At 42.2% G+C, this 24796-nt stretch overlaps 2 protein-coding genes across 2 annotated transcripts in view; one reads left to right on the forward strand and one right to left on the reverse strand.

Annotated features, from left to right (window-relative positions):
• LOC311002401 (alpha-1,6-mannosylglycoprotein 6-beta-N-acetylglucosaminyltransferase B-like) overlaps positions 1-11759 on the forward strand; it is a gene marked incomplete at its 3' end in the record, with an annotated part of 21213 nt that extends 9454 nt beyond the window's left edge. Inside the window, exons 6-20 of the mRNA XM_083993762.1 lie at positions 574-703; positions 2243-2394; positions 4104-4165; positions 4982-5155; positions 5663-5830; positions 5922-6091; positions 6799-6930; positions 7388-7521; positions 9233-9375; positions 10006-10161; positions 10332-10478; positions 10601-10717; positions 10847-10921; positions 11267-11427; positions 11561-11759. Coding sequence (XP_083849888.1) covers positions 574-703; positions 2243-2394; positions 4104-4165; positions 4982-5155; positions 5663-5830; positions 5922-6091; positions 6799-6930; positions 7388-7521; positions 9233-9375; positions 10006-10161; positions 10332-10478; positions 10601-10717; positions 10847-10921; positions 11267-11427; positions 11561-11759 — 2120 coding nt within the window. The remainder of the gene's footprint in view (positions 1-573; positions 704-2242; positions 2395-4103; positions 4166-4981; positions 5156-5662; positions 5831-5921; positions 6092-6798; positions 6931-7387; positions 7522-9232; positions 9376-10005; positions 10162-10331; positions 10479-10600; positions 10718-10846; positions 10922-11266; positions 11428-11560) is intronic.
• mfsd1l (major facilitator superfamily domain containing 1-like) overlaps positions 1-24796 on the reverse strand; it is a 258249-nt gene that overhangs the window by 51941 nt on the left and 181512 nt on the right. The window lies entirely within an intron of this gene.

The following is a 24796-nucleotide window of genomic DNA, read 5'->3' on the forward strand; positions in this document are numbered from 1 at the left end:
TGGATGCACAACACCTGACTCACTGTATATGTAGTAGTTAGTGAATAGTTTAACGGCATTCTGAAGCGCATGTTGAAATATGAACTTAAATCGATGTTTCCACAGTATATGAGGTCAGCAATTTGCATTACCATCAACCATGAAGGTGTCTGTGGAAACACTCACAAAAACATATGCATACAGTATGTCTATATGTGTGTGTTTGGGGGGGTTAATGTGAGATGACCACAGAGCTCCAGTCCCAATTTTCTTATTAATAGTTGCTTTTAAAAAATGATGATTGACTACATCTTTATCTGTCATAAAATTGTTCTTGTGGAGTCCATGACGTTAGCCTCCGCGTGGAATGTGGAAAATACACATGACCACAATCACTGCTTCATTTACAGCACATCAAGTTAAGAAAACAGCGTCACGTAACCCTGCTGTTTCATGATACACAGAACAAGATTTGCTATTCAGCAGAAGATTTGCTATGACATAATGCACAGTATGAGTACTCACACATGAGGACGGGGGGTGTGGGGACATGTGATACTGTTAATACATGTTGTATTATGTTTTATGTCATAGGTCAACGTGGTCTTGGCTTTCGTAGGCTGGCTCTGCGATTGGAGGCTTTGAGCACTCAGGTGCAGAGGCTGAGCAGAGAGAGAGATGTCACCCAGCTGACCAGAGAGGACGTCAATCTGCTACTGCAGAGGTATTCAATACACAAATATGGCTCCTCATCCATTCATTAGCCTGAAACTACAACCCCCTCATGATACAGCTCTGGGAAAAATAAAGAGACCACTCCAAAATGTTCTTAAAGCAGATATCAGTGGAATGTTTTTGTTAATATAAGTCCTAAATAGTCCTATTTTCCGTCAGCAATCACTTACATGAAGTATTTCAGCCTAAACACGAGTCTCTCCGTCACTCTGCTCTGCTGTAACCCGAGGAGAAAATTTTCCTTGTGGGATACAAGTGTTATCCAATGAGGAGAGAGAACGGCATGAAGGGCTGTGTGTGCAGCCAAGGGATGCGCGTGAATGTGGTGACGTAGCACGAGGACCAATTGATGCCTGACAAGGGCGGGGGCTGCTAACTCATGGTGCGTTCAAAGAAACTCGTACTTTGTGTTTTTCCTTCCTGTGAAGTCATACCAGTTCGATCTGGTACGAGTTCACGGGTCGGAAGTTACGAGTGGCCGTTATAGGGAACTTTCACAGACAACAGGATGGTAAAAACACGAGCTACGGGTTACCTGGAACGCTACCAAGTCGTAGTTGTGACTTGAAGCTGTAACTTACGGTTTCAAAAGCCTGCCTTGAACGCAGCATTAGCCGAAACGGCCGTGAAGCTGATATCTGCTTTAATAAATCAGCTTCTCTATGGCAGCCATCGATTCCAGTGTCTATTGAACTCCAACACATGCACACCTCACTCTACTTAGCTGATCACCTGAACCAAATCATATTTAATGAGAAAGATTATAAATAAATTTAAAAAAAACACTGCTGTGATTAAAAATTGGGATTATTCCACCAATTTTGATTTCTAAACTCTTCCTAAGTTTAAAAAGTAGTGTTGTGTTGTTTTAAAATGAATATGAACTTGTTTTCTTTGCATTGTACAAGGTCTGAAAACACTGGAACTTTTTTGTCTGTTGCCATTTTCTACAAAAAAAGATGCTTTAAATGACAATATTTTTATTTCAAATTTTGGAGAAATTTTGTCTGTAGGTTATAGAATGAAACAAAAGTGTTAATTTTACCCAAACACATAGCTATGAATAGTAAAACCAGAGGAACACTGATCATTTTGAAGTGGTCTCTTAATTTTTTCCAGAGCTGTATATACAGGTGCATCTCAATAAATTAGAATATCATGGAGAAGTTTATTTATGTCAGTAATTCAATTCAAAAAGTGAAACTTATATATAGATCCATTACACACATAGCTAATGAAACATTTCAAGTCTTTATTTATTTAATTTCTTTTCATTGTAATGATCATGGCTTACATTTAATGAAGACCTAAAATTCAGTAACACTAATTTAAAAAAGCCTTTTAATATGGAATATGGAATGAAAAGTATTGCCATCTATATTATATTTTAATACTTGGTTGGAGTTTATGACAGAAATGCACTTTTTCATGATATTTTAATTTATTGAGATGCACCTGTATGGAAATTGGAGCGGTGTTGGATAGAATACAAATGTTGACATTAACCCAATTTATAATTGTGTTCTAGCTTTAGACAGGACCAGCAGGGCTTGGCCCGCCTGGTGGAGAGGGAGCTTAAGAGAGTGTCCCAGAAGCTTGACCAGCTCAGCCGTCATCACCAGCATCAGCACCAGTCCCACACTCCACCACCACCACATGATGACCACAGAGCACACAAAGGTACAGTCCACTTGTTTAAACCAATCAGTATTGAATTGTTTGATTTTACTTCCATACTGATAATAATCTAATTTGACTTGGAGGACCAGATATATCAAATAAGATTTTAACGTGGTTTGTGGAAGTATGCATATTTCAGCCTTTTTAATTTGGAAATATTTTAACTGGAATATCCAGAACCATGAGATACAATTTCAATAAACTGCACGCAGCATGCTGATGATTACCAACATGAATGCTCGATGATATGAAAGAGACTAAAATGAAAAAGTTACGGAAAAAGTATTGTATTTCATTTCAGACTGGTAAAACAGGTGCATTATGATATTAGGCTACATTCAAATCCCTTTGCTTGTATTTTACTGTACTGTACTATTAGCACCTCATTGTCCAAGTTAATAAAGCTTTTAGGATTTATTCCAGTTATAACATGCTTTGATATTCTTGCTACGCCACATAAATACACTCTGCCAGCTTCAATAATTGGCCAATTGCAAGCTTTTCTGTGATTGCCCGCAGTGGTAGCGCGTTACTCCAAGCCAAATGCACGGTTCATAGCCTCAATAGAGGTTAACCACACAGTGAAATTAACAAGCTGTGATAGTGGAGGGTGTGAATGGGGGGGTTAAAGGGCAGTAGGTACAGGTGGTTATGGGGGATGAAGTCCTTGAATAGAAGTTTAACAAGTCCCACAGAGCCAGTCTCCATCAACCGGCCGTGGGGAGGGAAAAAAAGTTTCTACGCTACGACCCTCCTGAGAGGTGTCAGGTGAGAGTCGGGTTACACACCCCGGTTGGCACGCGAAGGCTTGAGTCTGTGTGTGTGTGTGTGTGTGTGTGTGTGTGTGTGTGTGTGTGTGTGTGTGTGTGAGGGGTATAGGGATGAGTGGGTGGGTTCTGAAAAAGGGAATTCATAAAGCTTGGCCCACACAGACACCATACCGTGCGTAATGTGAGGACACACACACACTTGTCGACATGCACACACATACATTACTGTGTGCACACCCCATGCCACCCGCATACACACAAACACACACTTCCCCATCACCAGCTTGCTCCCCCCTCACCCTCTTCCTCTCACATTACCTCACGCCATAAAATACGACTGAATTACCCACGAGTCCTTTCACCAGCTTGTCTACTCATACTCTTGTTTTTGCAGAGGGAGCACTTTTTTCCCCTCTTTGCCGTGCTCCAATAGCGTATCACTGTTTTAAGGCCTCACACCTCAGCCATGCCTTCGGGTTTTCTTATCTTTTTTTTCTCTCTTTTCCTTTTTACTAGGTTGTTTTACACGGCTAAGGACTGTGTATTTTGGCAAAAGCTAGCATTGTAAAAGGGAATGTTTGGTAGGAGGCAGGTGGGTCAGGTGTGTGTGAGTGTGTTAATGTCTTTGTGTGTGCGCATGTGTGTGTGTGTGCTCATTCCAGTTGATTGACATTGGCTAGAGATGGTGGGGGGGCTTACGGGAAAGGGCCTCTGAGAACACACTGCCTCTGCTCTAATGCATGGCGGCACTATACATTGTGCCGATGGCTGCAATTCATTGTGCACATTTCATTTGAGAGATTGTAATTCAAAGTTATTATCCACTGTTCATTACCGAGTCTCTACAATGTGCTTTTTGTTTCTAAGGCCTTGACTGTGGAATAACGGTGCATTCAAACTAGAAGAAAAAGTGTGTGACGGCTAATATCTTCCCCATAGGGCCGGAGGAGTGTAAGGTGCCAATGGATACTGGGTATCCGGTGTGTGCCGAGAAGGTGGAGGTGAGAAAATGGAAATGTATGTGGTAGCATGAACTTTATGGTTGTAACTGTTATGTGTTAAACCACTTACCTTGACTTCAGCGGGATTGCCCCAGCAAGGTTTAATTGAATCAAAGATCTCTAATCCAATCAGATTAGTTTAATAAAACAAGATTTAGGATTAGTTAATCCAGGTTTAAAGAGTGGTGGAGGGGGTCCATTAACTGTTTGTGGCTGCTTTTCCAAAATACAACGTTGCATTGTTGTCAGCAAGCTATAGACAGTACTTGTGTTGGAGGATTGTTGCTTTAGCTGCTTTTCTGTTGCTGCCATGTTTAACGGTTGACATTGTCTTCCCGTTAAAAACTAATTTTATTTGAATTCATCCTCGTCATAAAACTCTAAACAAAAAAGTGGGTGAGTTAGTGTGTCTCTCAATTTTCTATGAGGAACTCAGTTTTGGTCCATACATCTAAAAAAACAGCCATTGTAAAAGTTTAACTTTTCACACTTTATATTGGAGTTTTTGGAGTTACAGTTTTGGTGCTTCAGAATTCAACCAATTCATCAAATTCAGATTTGAAATAAAAACTAAGATGAGTTAAAATAGATTTTTAACTTTAATCTTTCTCAACTACTTTTGTTCAACAGAATTTCAACTTAAACCATGATTTCATCAGGTTTAAAGTCAAACCTCGATTGTGCAATGTTTTGATTTTATGTTATTGTTAGTGTTTTCACTTTGAAATGTATTTTTAAGTGTATGGGTTAGGGTAAGGGTTAACCACATTAGGCATATAGCACGTAGACTATATCAATATTTCATATGTCTCTCAGTTCCTGCAGGCACATTGGCAGTCAGACCCCTGCTATGCATTTTATGGTGTGGATGGTAGCACCTGCTCCATATTGACTTACCTCAGCCAAATAGAAGACTTTTGTCCCCCTCGCCTTGGAAAGAACCACTCTGCACTGCCATGGCACAAGAAACCTCGTAACTATACAAAGAAGGTACATTCATGTCTAGTGCATGTCATTGTGTATTACTGTACTATTTATCATTACACTCTTAGAAATAAAAGTTCTAAGTAGAACCATATAAGGTTCTTCGGCTTGTCCTCATAGGAGAACCCTTTTTGGCTCCAGCTAGAACCTTTTATAAAGGTTCCATGAGGTTCTCATTTTGCATCATTATTAGTAAGTGTTATCAGGAAGTATGTTCCTTGTGGCACAGGATCTTATACTTTCACCAATCCCAGAAATTCTTCCAAAAAAGGGTTCTCTGGACCAGAATGGTTCTTACTGGAACCCTTAGTGTTACCAAGAACCATTGAAAAACCCTTTCTTCGGGAAAGGGTTTTTCAGAAGCAAATGGTTCCAGGTAGAACCTCAGTCCTTGTTGAAGCCTTATTTCTAAGAGTGTAGTGTATTATACTTTACTTTAATGTAAATGTAAGAATGATCTTCTGCTGCCATATCTAAGATTTACAGTACATACATGTGTTTGTTTGCACACAGGCTGAGATACAAGCATCTATAAGACAGCTGTATGAGGTGATTGGCAACAACAGTGGTCCTGCAATAGACTTCATCCGGTCCAGAGTTGAAAGGATGTCTGAGCAGTGGATACAGGCTGGTGTGAGGATGAGGCAGAGCAGCAACAAGACGCTCTCCAACCAGATGAGGGTATTTGCAGCGGGTCGTTATGTGGAGTTTTTATTTCTTCTGATCTACACAGCTGTGGTGTGTTTTGGACTTTAAACATGTTGTTCTCCAGGTGCTGCTGTTTCCCGGTGCCCTGGCTGGGGTTGGTGGTCAGCGTTTTGAAGCTATGGTGAAAAGAGGGGGGCCTCTTGGGGAACTGGTCCAGTGGGCAGACCTCAGTGCCTGTCTGATAATCCTGGGCCACAACGTGACCTTCACCTCCACACAGCAACAACTCTACAGGTTACCACCGCTTGTGTCACTACTATAGCTGCATTTACATAATATATTGCTTAGTGTCTAGTCTATTAGCATTATGGGTAACACTTTATAATAGGTACACACTATTAAGCATTAGCTAAGCATTGATATACTGAATTTTTCATTTATGAATACTCATTAGTATGTAGTTTATAAATACAGTTAGTGCTTATCAATGTTGAGTAAAACATTTTTAACTGTGTTTATAAACTACATACTAATGAGTATTTATCTGTTATAAATGATGAATTCAGTATTTAAAGCAGAAGTAAGCGGAATGTTTGTGTTAATATAAGTCTTAAATAGTTATATCTTCCGACAGCAATCACTTATATAGAGTGTTTGGTCTGAAACACGGGTCTGTCAGTCACTCTGCTCTGAGCCGAGGAGAAAACTTTCCTTGTATCCTACAACCCTTATCCAATGAGGAGAGAGAACGGCATAAAGCGGCGGTCCTCTCTGTGTGTGCAGCCAAGGGATGCGCGTGAATGTTGTGACGTAGGGACGAGGGCGGGGACTGCTAACTCCATCGGCTGACAGGAAGTTAGCCAAAACCACCGGATCGCTTACTTCTGCTTTAATGCTTAATAGTGTGCACTTATTTTAAACCATGATACCGCATTTTGTAGTGAAGTGATGAGAAAGGCAAAGATCAGTGCTGTGTGATGCTGATGCTGTGACTTGTCCAGCCTGATAGGTGCGGCTCCTGGCCGAGGCAGTTGTCCCATCCAGAGGCCCCTGACCTTTGACCTCATCTATACTGACTACCATGGCCTCGCTCACCTTCATGGAGCCATGGGACTGGCTTTCCACCATTACCAGTATGACCACAATTTATAAATACATTATATTTTTCTTTAGATATCCAACTATGGGCAGTGATTCTTTCATAGATTTCAGATTTTTGATGTGGAGATAAATAAATATTTGTAAACTGGCTTCCACCTCAATGATCATAAATAATTAGCCATTGATTTAAAAAACAACAACAAAAAAAACACTTACATACATACTGTGATTGAACTCAAAAATCTGAAATAATAATAATAATATATGTGTTGTTGCTATCATATTTGTCCAGAAAATACAAGGCATTATCTGTCTTAGATCATAAAACATGTGACAAATACAAAAGATCCAGTTGGATGATGATGGCAGCACCATGAGTTGTTTGTGTTCATGTGACCATTGCTCAATTGATAAACTTGAAGTCAATTAAATATATCCATATCCATTGATTTTTTTTTTGGTTATAAACTGTTCTTTTAACTGTTCTAGGTGCCGATTTAGAATCCTGGACTCTTTTGGCACCGAGCCTGCCTTCAACTTGGGGAGTTATGCTCAAAGCCACGGATATAAAACACTGTGGGGAAGCTGGGGACTCCAACCTCTGCAGTATATGACCATGTTCCGTAAGTCAGTGTGTGTGTGTGTGTGTGTGTGTGTGTGTGTGTGTGTGTGTGTGTGTGTGTGTGTGTGTGTGTGTGTGTGTGTGTGTGTGTGTGTGTGTTATGCTGGCAAGTAGCAGCATCATGTAATGTGTTTACACCCTGCAATCACGCAAACATGTGACTCACTGTCTGTTAGACCACAGCTGTGATAAGTGCATGAGGGCCGCCCTGTGAAGAACAGAACATTGATTCAGAAATGCACTTGTGGAGACGGTCACTATATATATTATTATACATATATAAATATGCACACACATGCAGATATTTATATCTTGCTGCTGCAGCTCTGATCCTTCACACACACTCCTGTAAGCGTCCGCACAGTGAGAGGATTAATAGCTGAGGTTAAATAAACTTGGTGCCCAGACAGAGCTTTCATTCCAACACCTCTCCCTGTCATCTTTCCCACCCTGCCAGGAGATGGAGACAAGCTGGACGCACTGGGCCAAGAGCCACTCTTCATCCCTTAGCTTCAAGCACTGTTTATTTGTCCTGCTGAGGAGGATAAGGAGATGGCTGTTAGCTGATGGTGTGGAAAGGCAGAAAGAAGGAGAGAGAGAGAGAAAACGGCAAAACAGAAACAAAGACACAGGCAGAAGACAGGAAAAGAAAGATGCTTGCGAGAAAAGCAAACAAGGGGTTTATGCTTCTGTTTTGGAACAGAGAAAGATGAAGATAGTTGACTGAAGGGTTGCACTGAACTGTAAACAGACAGCGAGAGCAGAGAAAGCAAAAAAACAAATAAAGGAGCTGCATTCCTGCACAGCTTTTCCACCAACCCCCACGAGCTGCACGATGTTGATCACGTCGCCGTATCATTGCGAATCTCTGCTAATCTGATAGGTGAGTGTGTGAAGCAGTGAACCTGGACAGGTGTTAGAGACGAGTGGCGACAAATGAACCTGAGCCAAGAAGAGCAAGTTTTGTGCCAGCGAGGAGAGATCTGGCAACAGTCTAAGTACCTGGAGACGGGAGAAAATCACACACACACATACAAATGTTCAAAATATAACACACACACACCTTTGCTGGCACATTCCAAGTAAAGTAAATACTCATCTCTCACACCTTCCTCGGTGTGTCAGAGGGCAGCAGGGTGGCAGCTGCCTATCCAAACAGGCCCGACCTCAACTTCTCATATTATGTAGAAATCTCATTTCCTTTAACAGCTGATTTATACTGCATGGTATGTTTCCCTCTCTCTCATGAAATTTTAGTCTTAGCTGTTTTTCACCTGTGATCTCGGTCCGTGTTGTCAGACATGTCTGTCCCAAAAGAAAGTTGTGATCCTCCAGTTATGTTTCCCACAGTGTGTTTTTGTCTATGTCGTCTTCAAGGAAGATCTTTGCACAGGCATTCACCATTTTTGATCCTGTTTTAGTAAGTTAAGTTCTAAATTTAATGGGCAAATAAAATAGTTTAATACTATTAAAAATATTCATAATCATAAATATACATATGCTTTAAGTAAGCTTTTGGTGATGATAAACAGTCCATGTTAGCATCAGCAACATCAAACTTAATTTATTTTCTTGCCACTGACTGAATACAATAATACTCATCCCTCTAGTGCTGCTCAGAGGGTTGATGCCAACATCTTGTCTTGTAAATACAACATGTAGAATAGCAATTTTGTGATGGGAGAACTGCTCTATGTTTCTGTCGTCTCCAGCTCACACCCCTGATAACTCCTTCCTGGGCTTTGCGAGTGAGGAGGCAGTGAGGGCGGAGGCGAGAGAGGAGGAGCTGGAGCCAGGGGCCTACAAGAAAGACCGGATAGCAGTGGTCTATGGCAAACAGGACTACATGTGGCAGGTATGATGACCAAAAGAGTACAATGTACATGGAAAGTTGGTGAGCTTGCAACAAAGATGCCCAGAAGTCTAGCCATCTTAAAGGGATTGTTCAACATTTTGGCAAATGGGCCCATTGCCATAATCGCTATAGTCATAGCAGTAGGTTCGTTGCCTTTAATTGTCGGTGCAAGCTATCTTTAGAACGGCGGAGCAGAGCTGCGAGCTGCTCAGAGCTATGCTACAGACGCTCATGGGATTTCTTGGTTTCTCTCATTAAACTCATCAAATACACAATCCAACAACTCCAAAACGCTCTTGTGGACAAGTTGTGACCTGCACATTCACCACGCTATGAGATAATAACGGAATGTTACAAGACAGAGTTGTTTTCGAGGTAAAGTCGTGCAAAACCGCTGATGTGCGTTCCCGTTGGGGGCAGTCTCTGCATTTGCCTCAAAGATATTCCATGAGCCTCCGTAGCGTAGAGTAGCTCTGCCGCTGTAAAAACAACATGCACCGACAATTAAAGTTAACAAACCTACTCCTAAAACTATAGGGATTGTGGCAATGGGTCAATTTGCCAAAATGTTTAACTATCCCTTTAACATAAAGCCGAAGATTTCGCAGAGCTCATGTACTTTGTATGCAGGGTAAATCTGAGTATGTGGAGGTGATCAGTGAGGAGCTGGAGACTCATGCCACAGTCTACCAGCCTCCAGGACATACCTCTAATCTGCCCAGCTTCATCAGAAACCACGGCCTGTTGCCTCAGGAACACTTCCTACGACTTCTCCGCAGAGCCAAGGTCAGTAAAGAGCTTGTCTCTGAATTAAATAACTAGAGAATTTCTTATTTACTGAGACATCTATCACATGGTCTTGCAAGAGGGGTCTGACTTTTGGAACATTCATGTCATTACTATATCATGATTCCAAATGTGTAATGATTACAATACTGCTTTCTCTTCTCATGCAGGTGTTTGTAGGCCTTGGTTTCCCCTATGAGGGTCCAGCTCCTATTGAGGCAATAGCTCTGGGGTGCGTCTTCCTTCAACCACAGTTTGACCCGCCACACTCCTCAGACAACAATGACTTCTATAAGGGCAAACCCACCACACGACAGGTAGTTAAAAACAGATATAAAAACAGATATACATGATATATGGTACAAACATTTTCAGACACATCACTCCTACTGTTGTTTTTTGTGACAATAAAAGATCAGTTAATGCCTTTCCACCACAGATCTCCTCCCAGCATCCATATGCTGAAGATTTCATTGGTAAACCTCATGTGTGGACTGTGGATGTGACCAACAGGACCAATGTACGAGAGGCAGTCAGAGCTATTTTAAGGACAGAGGTACAGTACAAACAACACAGGATACAGTTTTACTATATATGCATGTACCGGTATGTAGAGGCTCACTGTGTTTTCCCCAAATATCTGTTACGGTAACCGAAATAAAAGTGTTTGTGTGTGTTTTTGCAGCTGAAGCCTTTCACCCCCAGAGAGTTCACCTGTGAGGGAATGCTGGAGCGGGTTCATGGTTACATCACTCACCAGGTGCAGAGATAAAGGGCGAGGGTGACACCATATTATTAGATTCTCCCTCATCACACTAGTGTTGAACTGGCCTGGTCTTATACTTTCTAAAGGTTATACTTCTAAACTTGTTAGTTGTATCTATAAAGTCAGAAATCTGATAAATCTGAACAACTTTTGCAGTAATTAATGCAATAAAGCACCTTAATTATTGATTGAAAGCTAGTGTGGCTAATTATGATCAGGTCAATATCTAGAGGTGCTAAACAAGATACAGACATATAGTCAAGACATTTACTCACCACTACAGGCAGTCATACACAGTCTTTCAACTTTCTCTCTCTCTGTTGTTCTAAATCACTCCAGGACTTCTGCAGTAAATCTGTCCCTACTTGGCCACCAGAAAGTGCTCTGAGGGTCCACCTGGGTCCCCTCGGCCAATCGTGTGTCAGTGTGTGTCGACGCTCCTCCCTGGTGTGTGAGCCTGCTCTGTTTCACCACCTCAATAGTTCCTCTGCGTTTGCCAGGTGAGAGCTCATATCAGACATGATGAAGTGTGTGTACTGTCTAAAACAGCGATTAAATAAGAAACTAAAATAAACTAAGAGAGGTTTGTGCATATTAGATGCATTTAAACCAATCACTGTTTTCCGTTTTTAGGCTTGGACTAGGCTGCACCAGCATGGTGTCGGAGACCAACCACTTGTTTCCCGCCTACAGTCCTTGGGGTCGACACTGTGGCCTTCAGCAGGAGCCTCTACTCTTCAGCTGTGCCGGTTCTGACCCATCCCAACGCAGACTGTGCCCCTGCAGAGCTAACCTACCTGGGCAGGTGGCACTGTGCCCTGACTGCATCTAAAAAAAAAATCACCGTAAAGGGAAATCACATGGAGGAAAAAAGGAAAAGATACTATGACAAAGACAAAACCGAGGAGCCATCTGGAGCACGTTGTGTATGAAAAGAATCAATCTCAACCAAAGAAAACAAGCAGTTCTACCAACACTACTGAAAGTTTTGTGGTGAAGTAATTTAATATCACATGTTCACATTGATATGAACTAAAGATCAACATTTTTTAATGACATGTAGTTTTTCATATCAATGCTGGAATTATGACTTCATGACAAACGCATCAAGTGCTACTTGTCCTGCAGGCAGCCGACACTAGTGATTAACAATTATTAAAACAATATGAGAGATTTTGCCAAATAATGAACCTCTATTTCATTTACATTTCTCTAGATAGATTTGTCCATGAACGTTTTTGTTTTGTTTTTGTAATGGCAGTCATTACTCAGGAACCAAAAATAAATGACATGTCATTTCATAAGTACTTGAAGTGTTGAAGGATAATGAATTCTAGGCCTGGTGTCTCATGGTGCCTGATAAAATCCCTCTTGTTGTTGTAGCTTTTTCTTGATCCCTTAAGCAAACAGTCTTTATGAAGGCAAGAAGCACTTTAGGGAAAGACGGTTTTAAATGAAGTGGGAAGCACCACCAAAGACTGTAAAGAGCCATTCAGCCCTCCAGATCACACTCACAGTACAGTGCACTTCAATATTATGCTAAATAAGTATCTAATCATTCACTGTAATATAGCACAGTGGTCAGTGTTGCATGGGATTACTGCTCGTGTAGCCCCTCGCCGTATCGCTGGCTGCAAATATTAGTCGAGGCCTCGGAGGAGAGAGGGTGACAGCGTAAGTGATGAGGCTCATTATCTTAGCGAATCATGGATAACCTCTGGATGCCCTTTGGAGGTCACAGCCATATGACGATGATTATACTGTCATATAAACCACTGGTTCCCAACCGTCTTTGACTTAGGAAACCCCCTCTTTCAGTCCTTGCCCCCGCCAGTAAATGCAGAACCTCATTGTTTCTCTTTCAAACACATATTTTGCGTCATTTAGAGCGGAATAAAGTCACTGAAGGCAGGATTAATTATGTTTTCTTGAGTTATTTTACAAGAAATTACACCTAAAAATGATTTTGATCATAACAGATGACTCATATCGCCCAGTTCCAAAATTATTCCCTGATTGCTTAATGACCTACAGACCCAGGGGTATTTTGCACCCCAGGTTGATATGAGCGAACATGGAAACTTAACATACAGCACATACACTGATTTTTTTTTTTAGAGAGATTTAACACTTAAACATTTTCATGTCAGAAGCCTGAAAAGGTCACACAGACTTATCCCATCATCCCTGCCTGCAAAACAGCTTGTGAAAGAAACAAATGATAACAACTAAAGGCCAAACTACATCCCACGTTCAGTGTTGTAAGTGCTACACTTACATGGCACAGCTGTTAGCAAAGATGTCTCCAGCACAATGGCAACAAGCTGCTGTGTTGAACTGGATCGATGTGAAGCTTTTCTTGGAAATGACGCACTCATGAATGTTAATTGGCAGAAAAAGAGACCTTCTCCACACCGATACACTCCATGTGACCAGAACATATCGTCGCTCCGGGATCAGACCGCTCAGGGCTGTGATGACAGAACTGGTCGACAGTGTGATTGACCTGTAATGGCTGTGAAATGGTCCGTGAAAACAATATTTGTGATGACTTTGGTGGATTTTGGTGAATTCATTTGGCCTTGTCAAGTGTGAAGTTTGCTTAATTAGCTGAATGGTCCAAAGATGATGGAAGTGAAATGTTTTCTATGTCAAAAGACTGTTTGGAATAAAAGAAGGGGCGAACTTGAGACATATATTTGGAAAGTGATGTGTCATTTCTGGAGAGTTGTGTTAATTCATATCAGTTACATGTGTTATGGCATATAAAAGCTGTCACTCACTTCCCTGGGGGCTGATAGCAGAGGGTCAAACTACGGGTTCAAAAACAGCACAGGGTAGCCTATATATGGAGCAAATGTGTAAATGTGGACAGACAAAGATTTTAGTGTTTCAAACTTCCCCACGATTGCCCGCTGACCTCACGCTGAATGGGACCATGTATGAGTGCAAAAAACTGACACAGTCCATATGTTTGTCAGAAGCCCATTTAATGTTGTTCAGCGGATTGATGTGTTTTGAGGAGACGGTGATGTGGCTAATCTCATGTGGATCATTTAGTCATCTGGGTTATGTGGTTATCACAGCAAATTGGTTATAAACTTCAAGGCTCAAGATAAGTAAGTTAATCAACTTTGTTCATTCCCTTTGCTCGCTGTGATTCATATGACCACAAACCATGTTTAATGTTTTATGTCTTGATGGCTTTAATTACATGGTGGTTTTACCAGCAGATCATAATCTGTGACCGTCTTTATTCATGCGTGTGAAAATTCCTCAATCAAGAATTAACAAATAGAAAGACTCATGGCTGGTTGCAAAAATGGTTTGCTATGTTGTGGGAGGGGGTGGGGGGTGTTTTGGTAACAAACTTATAGGGTCCTCAAGCAAGCTACTAGCTCTTTATTTATTATTTATTTTCTGTCTATTAAACTGACTGAATACTTTTATTCAATGTAATAAAATGTTTTTTTTTTTAAAAGTACAAATATATGTTTAATGTTAATAATAATATGTGTAACGTCTTTTTTACCTGTAAAAAAAAAAAAAAAAAAAAAAAAGGAAAGCTGAGGCTGTGTTCGTAACATTTACTTCCGGAAACAAGGTATATGCCCCGCCCACCACCGCTAAGTGTGCGAAGTTAACAGGTGTGTTCATCATCAATTTAATTAGCATGGGAAACTTTGAAGATATTTAGCTACATGTTTAAATCTCTCTCAGACCCACACAGAAGTTTTTTGAGGAGTTTATTGTGCATCAAACTCTGCAACTAGAAGACTACCAGAGCGGTAAGTGTAGCTACATATAAATTAGCTATGTTGTTTGTTAGCTATACCTGTTTGAACCACAGTTGTGTTGTGCAGTGAGACTTTTGCTTGTTTGTGCTTTTTATTAGCTTGTGACTGGCAGTGGCTGACCGTGGTGGTTGTGCTAGTGTAAACTCTTCTTGCTTTTTGCACTGACAGATGTGCTGCTGGTTTATTTTGTCTTCCCCGCCTGTTTGCAAGGGGATGGGATTGGTTATTCAGGTTATGTGATGTATAAACCCTGGCCTGTCTGAACCTGTTTTTATGACATTGCCAGTAAGTTATGCAGTCATGGTGTTAACTGCTAAGTTTAGCCATGATATGTCTTGAATTAGGCTATTTAACATCGGTTGGATACCTGCGGTGACCTGTCCATGGTGAACCCCATCCTTGTTGGTTGGGATGTAACTTAGGTCTGGTGTTTTACTGTATCTGGCCACCCCACATCAATTAACCTGAGCTATCACTAACTTACTGTGCTGATATATTTCATTGCTAATTAGGATTAGGTACATTTCAGCTCAAGTTGATGTTTCACAGCAGTTTAGTTGTAAGTGTATCTTCATTGCAGTGGGTGACATGAATGTCTTTCCGAATCTCATGTTAATCTGGTTTATATTTGTTGTGATGTTTCTGTGTGGTGGACTCTCTGACAGAACCTCCATTGAGATGCTGTCTGTCATGGTTAAAAACACTTTCAAATGGGGATCCTTGGTTTGTTTGAAGTCCTACAAGAGCGTGACCACCCATTGCACTCTGTAGCCTACCTGCTGCATACCACCCCTGCACATTGAAATAATGTTTAGATGGCGAGAAAATAAGAAATGATTGATGGAGGACAAAATAAAAAAAGCTGTAGAGGAAAAGTGAACTTGCGTCGAGGCGAGCCAGACATTAAGGAATGTTCACGCTCCAGTAGAGGTTCAATAATGTTTACACGAGTTCTTTTTGATTTTAACATGAGACGGGAACTCTTTAAGGCACACGGGGACTATTTCACCTGAACCTTTTTAAGTCTGGATCCAGTGGCATATCAAACTCTGCTGCCAAGATAAATTAGATCTTATAGAATAAAGCAACACAGGCGAGTTTCACCTTGATTCAAACATTTTCTGATGTTATGTTTGTCTCTTTGGGAAAAAAATATTAAGATCTTGTCTTAAATCACATAGCTACATGGATGTAATCACAACTGACGAGGCAGAAAAATAGGAAAAACATTTATAAACAGTCCAAAATTATCGCCCCACTTCAAGTTACTCAATGATGTAGCATGTCTTTTTCTTCTTGAGAGTTACTGGAAAATGTTGCAACACCCAATATTTGTAGTTATTGCTGTAGTATATTTGCATGATTGTGTACTATGAATCACACTGTTTAAACTGGACCTTCAAGTGTTTCCTAATTCACTTGTCGTTTCCAGTTAAACAGCACTGCAGATTGAACGAATGCTCCCTCGCTTTCTAATTTATTTGGTTTCCTGCCTCCTTTTTTCTTCTTCTTTTCTTCACATCCCTCTTGCTCTTACTTCTGTCCTCCCTTCTACATCTCACATCTTCACATTAAATTCCCTTGTAATAACGGATTTGGGCTTGACCCAACGTTGAAGTTTGTTCTGTGCTGAAGAGCTGGAGAAAATGTGACGTAGGCTAGATGTTACTAACTGGCTATGAAAATAAGGAACACACCTCTGATGCGGCATAACGTTGGATTACCTCCAGTTTTCACCGTGCACCTTTCAGAATCAGACAGACTGCGTGAGTCTTTCTGATTTGGCAGCTGAAATTGCACTTACCTCAGCCTCTGCTCACTCCAGATTAGTTGATGTGTGAAACAGCCAACTGTGCCCTAAAGGGGGCAGTGTGGTCAAGCTAAACCAGCCAACAGCCTAATTCACAGCACACCAGTTAGAAACCACAGAAAGTTGCTAATGGAAACGAGTGACAGCAATGAAAACAAGAGAGATTTTTTTAAAAAAAAAGAAAGAAAAGTTGATTTTGAGATAGCGAAGAAAGGAAGCAGAAATACTGTAGAGGTGTTGGGACATATGGAGACACTTCCAGTCCTCTCTACAGGTAGCTTTCAGTATGTTCCACCAAACACACTTTCAAAAGGGGGGAGGGAAGAGCGGCTTTACTACCATAAGAAAGCAGCTGCTTTTATTGAAACCTGTTATTGGCGTGCCAAGATTACACTGAACAACAACAACCCTCCTCCCTGGAAGCCAATAAAATGCCGACAACAAACACTTGGCTTGCCTACAGCGCTGTTAGAAGCCACAGAGGTTGGCCTTAATGATACTTGGTAACTATTACAGACTATTAAAGTAAATGAATAAAAGAGGAACAGAACAAGAAAACGAGAGAAAGAGGGGAGTGAGAAGCAAAACCGATTCGTTCAGAAGTTGTTTCCAGACATAACGTAGTAGGTGACTGACTCACTGATGGGCGGCCTCAAAGAGATGCACTAGTTTAGATGGATGAAAGAAACATTTTTGTGCGTACATGTGCGTGCATATCAACAGATAGACAGATAAAACCCACCTGATGTGCCGTTTCATCCATCAGCAGCACACACAAACACACACACACACACACACACACACACACACACACACACACACACACACACACACACACACACACACACACACACACACACACATATGCTACAGGCCAGAGATCTGTTGTCTATGCTTGAACGCTTGTTGCATGGCACATGCAGGTCTTTCCACTTTTTTTGTGTGAGTGTTTTTTTCTCTCCCCCCAAACGTCTTGTGTCAGTATTCCAGCCATCTCACTACACCTGAGTAACTCTGAGGCAGACGGGATGGTGCGTATCTCAGTCTGTGTGTGTGTGTGTGTGTGTGTGTGTGTGTGTGTGTGTCCATCCTGAATGCTGCTAATCCCATTGTCTTTATGCATGTATTCGACTGAAAACATTTTGTGGCTTCTTGGGGACGAGACAGGTCATCCAAGCAGAGATTTTAGCAAAAGCAATCACAAGATTGGATCAGAATCAGAATCAGAATTTATTTGTCATTGTACAGCAGTACAACGAAATTAAAAGCTAGAACCTTAAAGTGCCATCACATAAAAAGACAGACAAGCAATAACAATAACAATAGCAGCAGCCAGTGTCGACATTCAGTTATAAAAAGACAGTATAAAAATATGAATAAAATAGGTATTGGCAATAAATAAGTAAATAAATAACTATTGTGTATGTGTGTGAAAGTAATGATATGTTGTCAGTCACTGTTTCCGTTCAGTATTGTGATGGCTTTGGGATAAAAACTGTTTTTCAGTCTGTTTGTTCTGAACTTGTGATGTGAAATACTAGAAAAACCTGCTGCATAAGGAAAAATGTATAAACATCATTTTACATGAACATTTTACGTAACATTTACCAAAGCTTTGAGAGCTAAAATCTCCTCCTCCTCCTGGTGGTCTTTAATTTCCAGACCTCATCTCCCCATTCCTTCCTCTTAGCACAGACTACAGAGGAGAAAGTTGTGAAGAAACACAGAGCTACCAGCTAACGCCTGCTAACCCCAAGAAAGCCCTTGTCATCTTTCATCCTACACCTCTGAATTGCCTTCATTTTCTTGGGGCCCATAAATTGGCTCTTATTGTCCCATAAATGGCTCCTTTTGGGGTGGGATTTATAGTTAGGGGTGGCAATGGGGTGTGCAGGGGGGTATAAAACCCACCTTTTGATGTCCCCTCTGCTTAACAGGCGGAGCAGACGTGCCGGCCCATATGCTGCTGCACGGTGCTTTCGCCACACATTGCTAGCATGCGACTCTCGTGCACACAGGCACATTAAAAGATATTAAAACGGCATTTCTGCTTTCATTCACAGTCATGGGATGTAACAGCCAAGCAGGGTGGTACACGTTAAGCTGTGCCACTTCCTCAGCTGTAATTAAAGCCACCCATGCAGGGGGGGCGGGAGGGGGGGGGGTCTCTAAAAGTCTTGTTTTGCTACACCCCTGATCGTGACCTTTTAAAAGGAGAGGGTGAGGCTTTTTTTTAATCACACTGTGGGATAGGTTGGAATAATATAGGCTTGAGTTCCTTTCTGGGTTGTGATGCGGTTTTTCTGTAGTTTTAATACGTGTCTGTCACCATCATTTGACAGATTGTGGTGGAAGTCATCAACCCAAACAAACAGAACAGCATTGTTAAAAAGGAAAGCTGGTATTAAGCAGCTTCAGCAAAGTATCTGGAGGATGTTTTAGTCATGATGTCACAAAAGTCTACTCTCACTCTGGCCTTGCAGCTAACACAAGATGACAGATCTGATGCTTAAAAGCAGACAAAGCAGATGGATGACATATTAAAGCAAATCCTTACATGCAACACCACAACCCTCAAACACTGTCAGTGCCAATATATGTTGATATCTAGGCAAGAGACATAGTTATGGTGGTGGTTCACTATTATGAAACATAATGCGCCTGTGTTTGGAACAGCTCTACAACTCAAACAGCGTTGTAAGATTACAAATCAAACTTCACATCCGCGGCTTTTCAAGTCCATAGTAACCCATACAGTCGGTGTTAATGTCAAAACAACTCCTTTGGCTCCGTCAGTCCTCAGCATATGATTGACATAATATTCATACTAAACTCTAAAGCTTTTTCCTCCTGTATTATTGTGTTTTCACTTTGCTTTAACTTACCATAGGTCACAAAAGGGCATAGAGGACACAGCCAGAAGAGACGGGCTGCGTCATCAAGCTGAAAAGTAACCGATGCCTATTGTCTGTGTATATGAGGCTGATTATAAGGAGCAGCTGGGTGTGTAGTCAGAGGGTGAGCAAAGGTGGGGAAACTCACTAATGATGGCTGGTCGGCAGCTGTGGAATGAGAGGAGAGGTTAGTATTAAAGCAGATATCAGTGGAATGTTTTTGTTAATATACTGTAAGTCCTAAATAGTCCTATTTTCTGTCAGCAATCACTTACATGAAGTATTTCAGCCTAAAACACGAGTCTCTCCGTCACTCTGCTCTGCTGTAACCCGAGGAGAAAATTTTCCTTGTGGGATACAAGTGTTATCCAATGAGGAGAGAGAACGGCATGAAGGGCTGTGTGTGCAGCCAAGGGATGCGCGTGAATGTGGTGACGTAGCACGAGGACCAATTGATGCCTGACAAGGGCGGGGGCTGCTAACTCATGGTGCGTTCAAAGAAACTCGTACTTTGTGTTTTTCCTTCCTGTGAAGTCATACCAGTTCGATCTGGTACGAGTTCACGGGTCGGAAGTTACGAGTGGCCGTTATAGGGAACTTTCACAGACAACAGGATGGTAAAAACACGAGCTACGGGTTACCTGGAACGCTACCAAGTCGTAGTTGTGACTTGAAGCTGTAACTTACGGTTTCAAAAGCCTGCCTTGAACGCAGCATTAGCCGAAACGGCCGTGAAGCTGATATCTGCTTTAAAAAAAATAAATCACTTTTTAAAAACTTTCTCCCTCATCTTCCCCTGCTCCCCGTCTCTGGAATAACCATCCATCTTTTCTCTCTGTATGCCTCTGTGCCTGTGACAGCCAGAGGATACTTTTTCAGGTTGTCCGTCTATCCATCCTTCAGTCTGTCTCATGCTCATGGGATGTATGTATCAGTAATGCCTTGATGGTATTTGCTTCAATTTTGGTACAAATATTCATTAAGACTCAAGGATGAACAGACTTTAGACTTTTTTCAAAAGTGAAAGATTAAGGCCACAGAAAACACTTCTCAGCCATTACTCAAGACTTGATCAGCAGTTGTGATGATTTCATACAAGTGGTTTCTATTTTATGATGCTGGATAAGCAGGAAAGTAATCTTAAACGTGTCTGATTGGTTTTATTTCAATTCACTACCTTAATCATCGTGTCACTCGGAAGATGAATGGGCAATGTTAAAATGACCAGTATTATATGGGTGTTTTTCTTTCTGGCAATAATAGATAGTTTAATTTGCATCAAGGACATGCATTTAATTTTCTGGATTAACCAAAAGCAGACGTCTCTGTCTGGTTATTTTGATGGAGGACTTTATTGGTATTTTTCAGTAAAGGTCATACATTAGATAGTAATGGGGACAGTGCAGACAGGTGTGATTTTGTTTGTGCAGATGTTTCAAGAAGGTCCTGAAAAGCCGTTGATTATTCCCTGCTGTTGATTATTCCCTGCATCTCTGTTGCCATGTTAGTGGCAACAGAGATGCAGGGAATAATCAAAAAAAAAATCACTTCAAATATCATCTATCAGAATGCCACATCAACAAGCTGTACCCTGCAGTTAAGACTTCTTGGTGTGGTGTTTTCAAGGAGGTTAGCTAGTGGTGAGTGTAACAAGTTGTGTAGAATGAGTGTGAAAGTGACTGATGTTTCACTGGGGACACTATCTGCCACTCTGACAGAGAAACGCATGCATGTGAATTAAGTTAACATGTAAACTGCATGTGTAATCACACAGGAGTGATATTCACATGCTTTTCTTCTGTTTCATGCGTTTTTCCAAGATGTTCCACCTGTTGCGCAGCTCGTTGATGTATGGTGTGGGTGAAGTGTCTCTGTTCTACCTTACATGTCTCTCCCTCCAGTCACTTCCACCAGATCACTGTTATTTCCATCCCATCGTCTTCCCTTAACTTACAACCACCGTCATTCTACCTTTTCGATATTCTTCCCTTTTTATACTTCCCTTGTTTTCTGCCCACTTCTCTCTCGTTCTCCCTCTCGAAGGCAGATGAGCCAGGTGATAGTGACACAGCCAGCTGTACGCCAGTTACCACGGCGATGACAGCTGCCAGCCCAGGTGCACAGGCAGCTGGGAAGGCGAGGAATGTGTGCGAGTGTGTTTGTGTATAAGAGAGAGAGATGTCTGTGACACCGGTATCTGTGTGTCTGCATGCTTTGGTGTGTGTGTGACAGTGATAGGGAGTAAAGGGACCAGGGCGCTGCTGAGGGCACAGGTGTTGTAGTGATGGAGGGAGCGTGGGAGAAGGCTGGAAGAGGAGAGGATAGGAGGGCAGGGGGCGGATGACCTTTCACCCCCTGCATCGTCTCGGCAGTTCCCAGGATCCGTCTGCAGTGACTCGGATGTATCTGGACGTCTAGACGTGTGTCCATCACTCTGTGCTCGTCTCAGCGGGCGTAATTGAGTCAAGACATGAAATCATAGCAGGAAACGCGAAGCGAGCCTAGTTAGAGCTGGGATGACATCAGCTCTTTAAATTGGAGCCTGTCAAATAAAACAAGGTTATGAGATGAACTAGAAAGATAATGAGTGGAATCCCGACCATTCCCACACTGTTGGAAGTTCTCTCTTTGCTATTTCATTGATGGTTCATGTGCAATTGAGTCATCACAGTGAAGCACATTTCTCCCTCAGCACACCTGTGAGACAAACGCAGATGATACAACCTTCATCTCTTCAAACGGCCTCTTTCTTTTCCTCTCTTTCGCGCTCTCTGTCTCTTCTGGGAACATTCCAATCTACTCCTCTCCTGCACCTTCTCCTCCTCACCCCCACCCCCCTCCTAACCCCTCTCCCTCTCCTGAGAGCGGGAGGCCGCGGTGCCATCACTCACCACTTGGTGATAACCGGCACAAAGGGGGCCTTGGTGGCCCTGGCTGAGGCCGCTCGACGTGCACCGCCACTGGGGAGAAAGTGGAGGAAAGTCCCCCACCGCTCCCAGCTCCCTCCAGTCCTCCATCGTCCCCACCTCCTCAGATGATGAAAACTCTGTCAGTGCGGATTAGGAAGGAGCGGTGTGCATCAGCGGAGGGAATAACAACGATAAAAGCTGCGCCGCCGCACCTCTGCATGTCCATCCCTCTTTCAGCTTACTCACCATTTGTCACTTTATACCAATTTTGGGATTCCGAACCTTTGTATGCTGCTGTCATGTTGCCAAACTGTTTTATGTGAAGTTTTAATGGGCTCCCATTTAGCCTTGCTAGTGTATTTTGATGATCAAAGGCAAGCCTTTTATTGTATACCCAAGTCAAGTCTTTGAATTTCTCCGACAGTAAAGTCGATTCTCACAGGTATCCACACATAAAGTGGCTAGTAAATCAGCAGGGTGAAAATGACACATAGGTTTTACTGATTGTGTGGTCTCAACTGTCTGAGCTGCATTTAAAATGATGAAATTATGCACATGGACCAAAATTTGGGATATGTGGCAGAACGATGAGCCCTCTAGAGCTAAAGGGAGACTGGGTGATGATGATGATGGCGGGCGCTACGAGGGCACACGGCTGAAGGATTCTGGGACGGGGAAAGGGGCATTAGGTTGGGGGGAGGGCGATTCTGTCCTCAGGCTGGCACAGCAACGGTCTCGCTTCATGTTGAGAGAAAATGGGCGCCGAAGAAGGGTGGTGGGAGGGTGCAGGCTCCGAAATTGATTTCATGCCGGAGTCAGACACAGCCCCAAGGAAGGAATAATACGTGTGTGTGTCATGTGTGAGTGTGAGTGTGTGTCTGTGTGTGGGGAAGAGAGACAGAGTGAGGGAGTCCAGTGTGAATTCTGAGGGGTACACAATGGCAGAAGGGGAGAGAGGGACCGAAAAAGAGAGGGGCCGACCTGCATCAAAGAGACTGGATCTGCATGAGAAAAAGCATGTTGCTATTTTTCTGTTGACATCGGCAGCAAGCGGCAACACAAAAAGTGGGTGTTTGTTGTTTACAGATTCTTTCAGTTCCATAGATTCCCAAACAAGTCCATTAGACCACATTTTCAGTGAGGTTACAGCCATTGTTTCCTCTCATTGTGTCAATTCAAGTAGATCTAAGGAATGATATATTTCCCATGGATGCTGACAAATTCAAGCTGAAACAAAGTTGGACCAAATTCAAATGTTCATTTAGGAAATTAAATATCCCTTTTGTGAGGATCATTTTACCAAGGAAAATGAACATTTTCTTGCAAGTAAAGTCAATGCACATTGTCATTTATGTAAAACATATGCAGCAGACCAGCCGTGATCCCCATACACTGCAAAGTCGAGAGACCTTGAGGAATGGATTAGAAAATTGAGGATACGTGCCATTTAACAGTCATTTGAAATTCAGGCTGTTTCCGCCTCCTAATGTCTCCCCCACACACACATGACATCCGTGCACAATTGCGCAGTCGGAATCCATCTCATTTAAGTATTCTCACACATGCACACGAGTATACGCGCATGTACGCAGACATGGTCACAAAGTGCATACCTTTGAAGAGTGTTTTGAATTGGTCTGCTCCATAGACCACAGACCTGCACTGATGCCTTTATTCGTGCTCATTACATCTATCATGAACCCGACTCAGCCGTCTTCTTCCGCTCTTCTCTTCCCCTCCTTTGAGTTTTGTCTCGCGTAGGTTGCCCTCGCTTTTCTCTGCCCTCTTACTTTTAGTCCATCTTTCCCTTGATCTCCTTCCTCTCCTTCCTCAGCCTCTCTCCAGTCCCTCTCTCTCCTCTGTCCTTTCCCCCCTTCTTGGCATCGGCGGCAGCATCTCTTTTAAGACACATGTCAAGGGAACTGTCTGCCGCTTTCAAAGGCCTTTGTGTCCGGCCTTTCTTCCCCTTAATTTGGTTTCCCCAAAACACTTTCCCATAGCATGGCCGTCTCGCCCCCTTTTCTCCCAGCTACCCCTCTCCTCTCATCTCCCCCTCCCTCTCATTCTTCCAACTGTCCTAAATACGTTTTTACCAAAGACAATATGTGTAATGTTGGGGTATTAGGTTTTTTTTTCATGATCTGACATGATTTATTAACATACATGTTAACATGTGCAGGTACTCAGGATATAAGTCATGCTAATTGCATTCAAATGCAAATCCCGAGCTGCTTAAATCCGTTAAGTTCAACTTCAGGTTCCTCTTGAGATCAGCGTTGTCAAATGCATTTAAGGAGAGATGAGGAACATACTGTATCTATAAATAAATCTGGAGCAATAATATTCCAAAGTACGGTAGACATACTTCCTTGTACCAGGCCCTCCAGTGCGTCCCGGGCATCCGGTTTCAATGCCGCCCTCTTCCCATGACTTCTCTGACCGCATAGGTTTCTTCAGGG

The sequence above is a fragment of the Trachurus trachurus genome (genome assembly GCF_905171665.1).
Source record: "Trachurus trachurus genome assembly, chromosome: 19".
NCBI classification, from domain to species: Eukaryota; Metazoa; Chordata; class Actinopteri; order Carangiformes; family Carangidae; genus Trachurus; species Trachurus trachurus.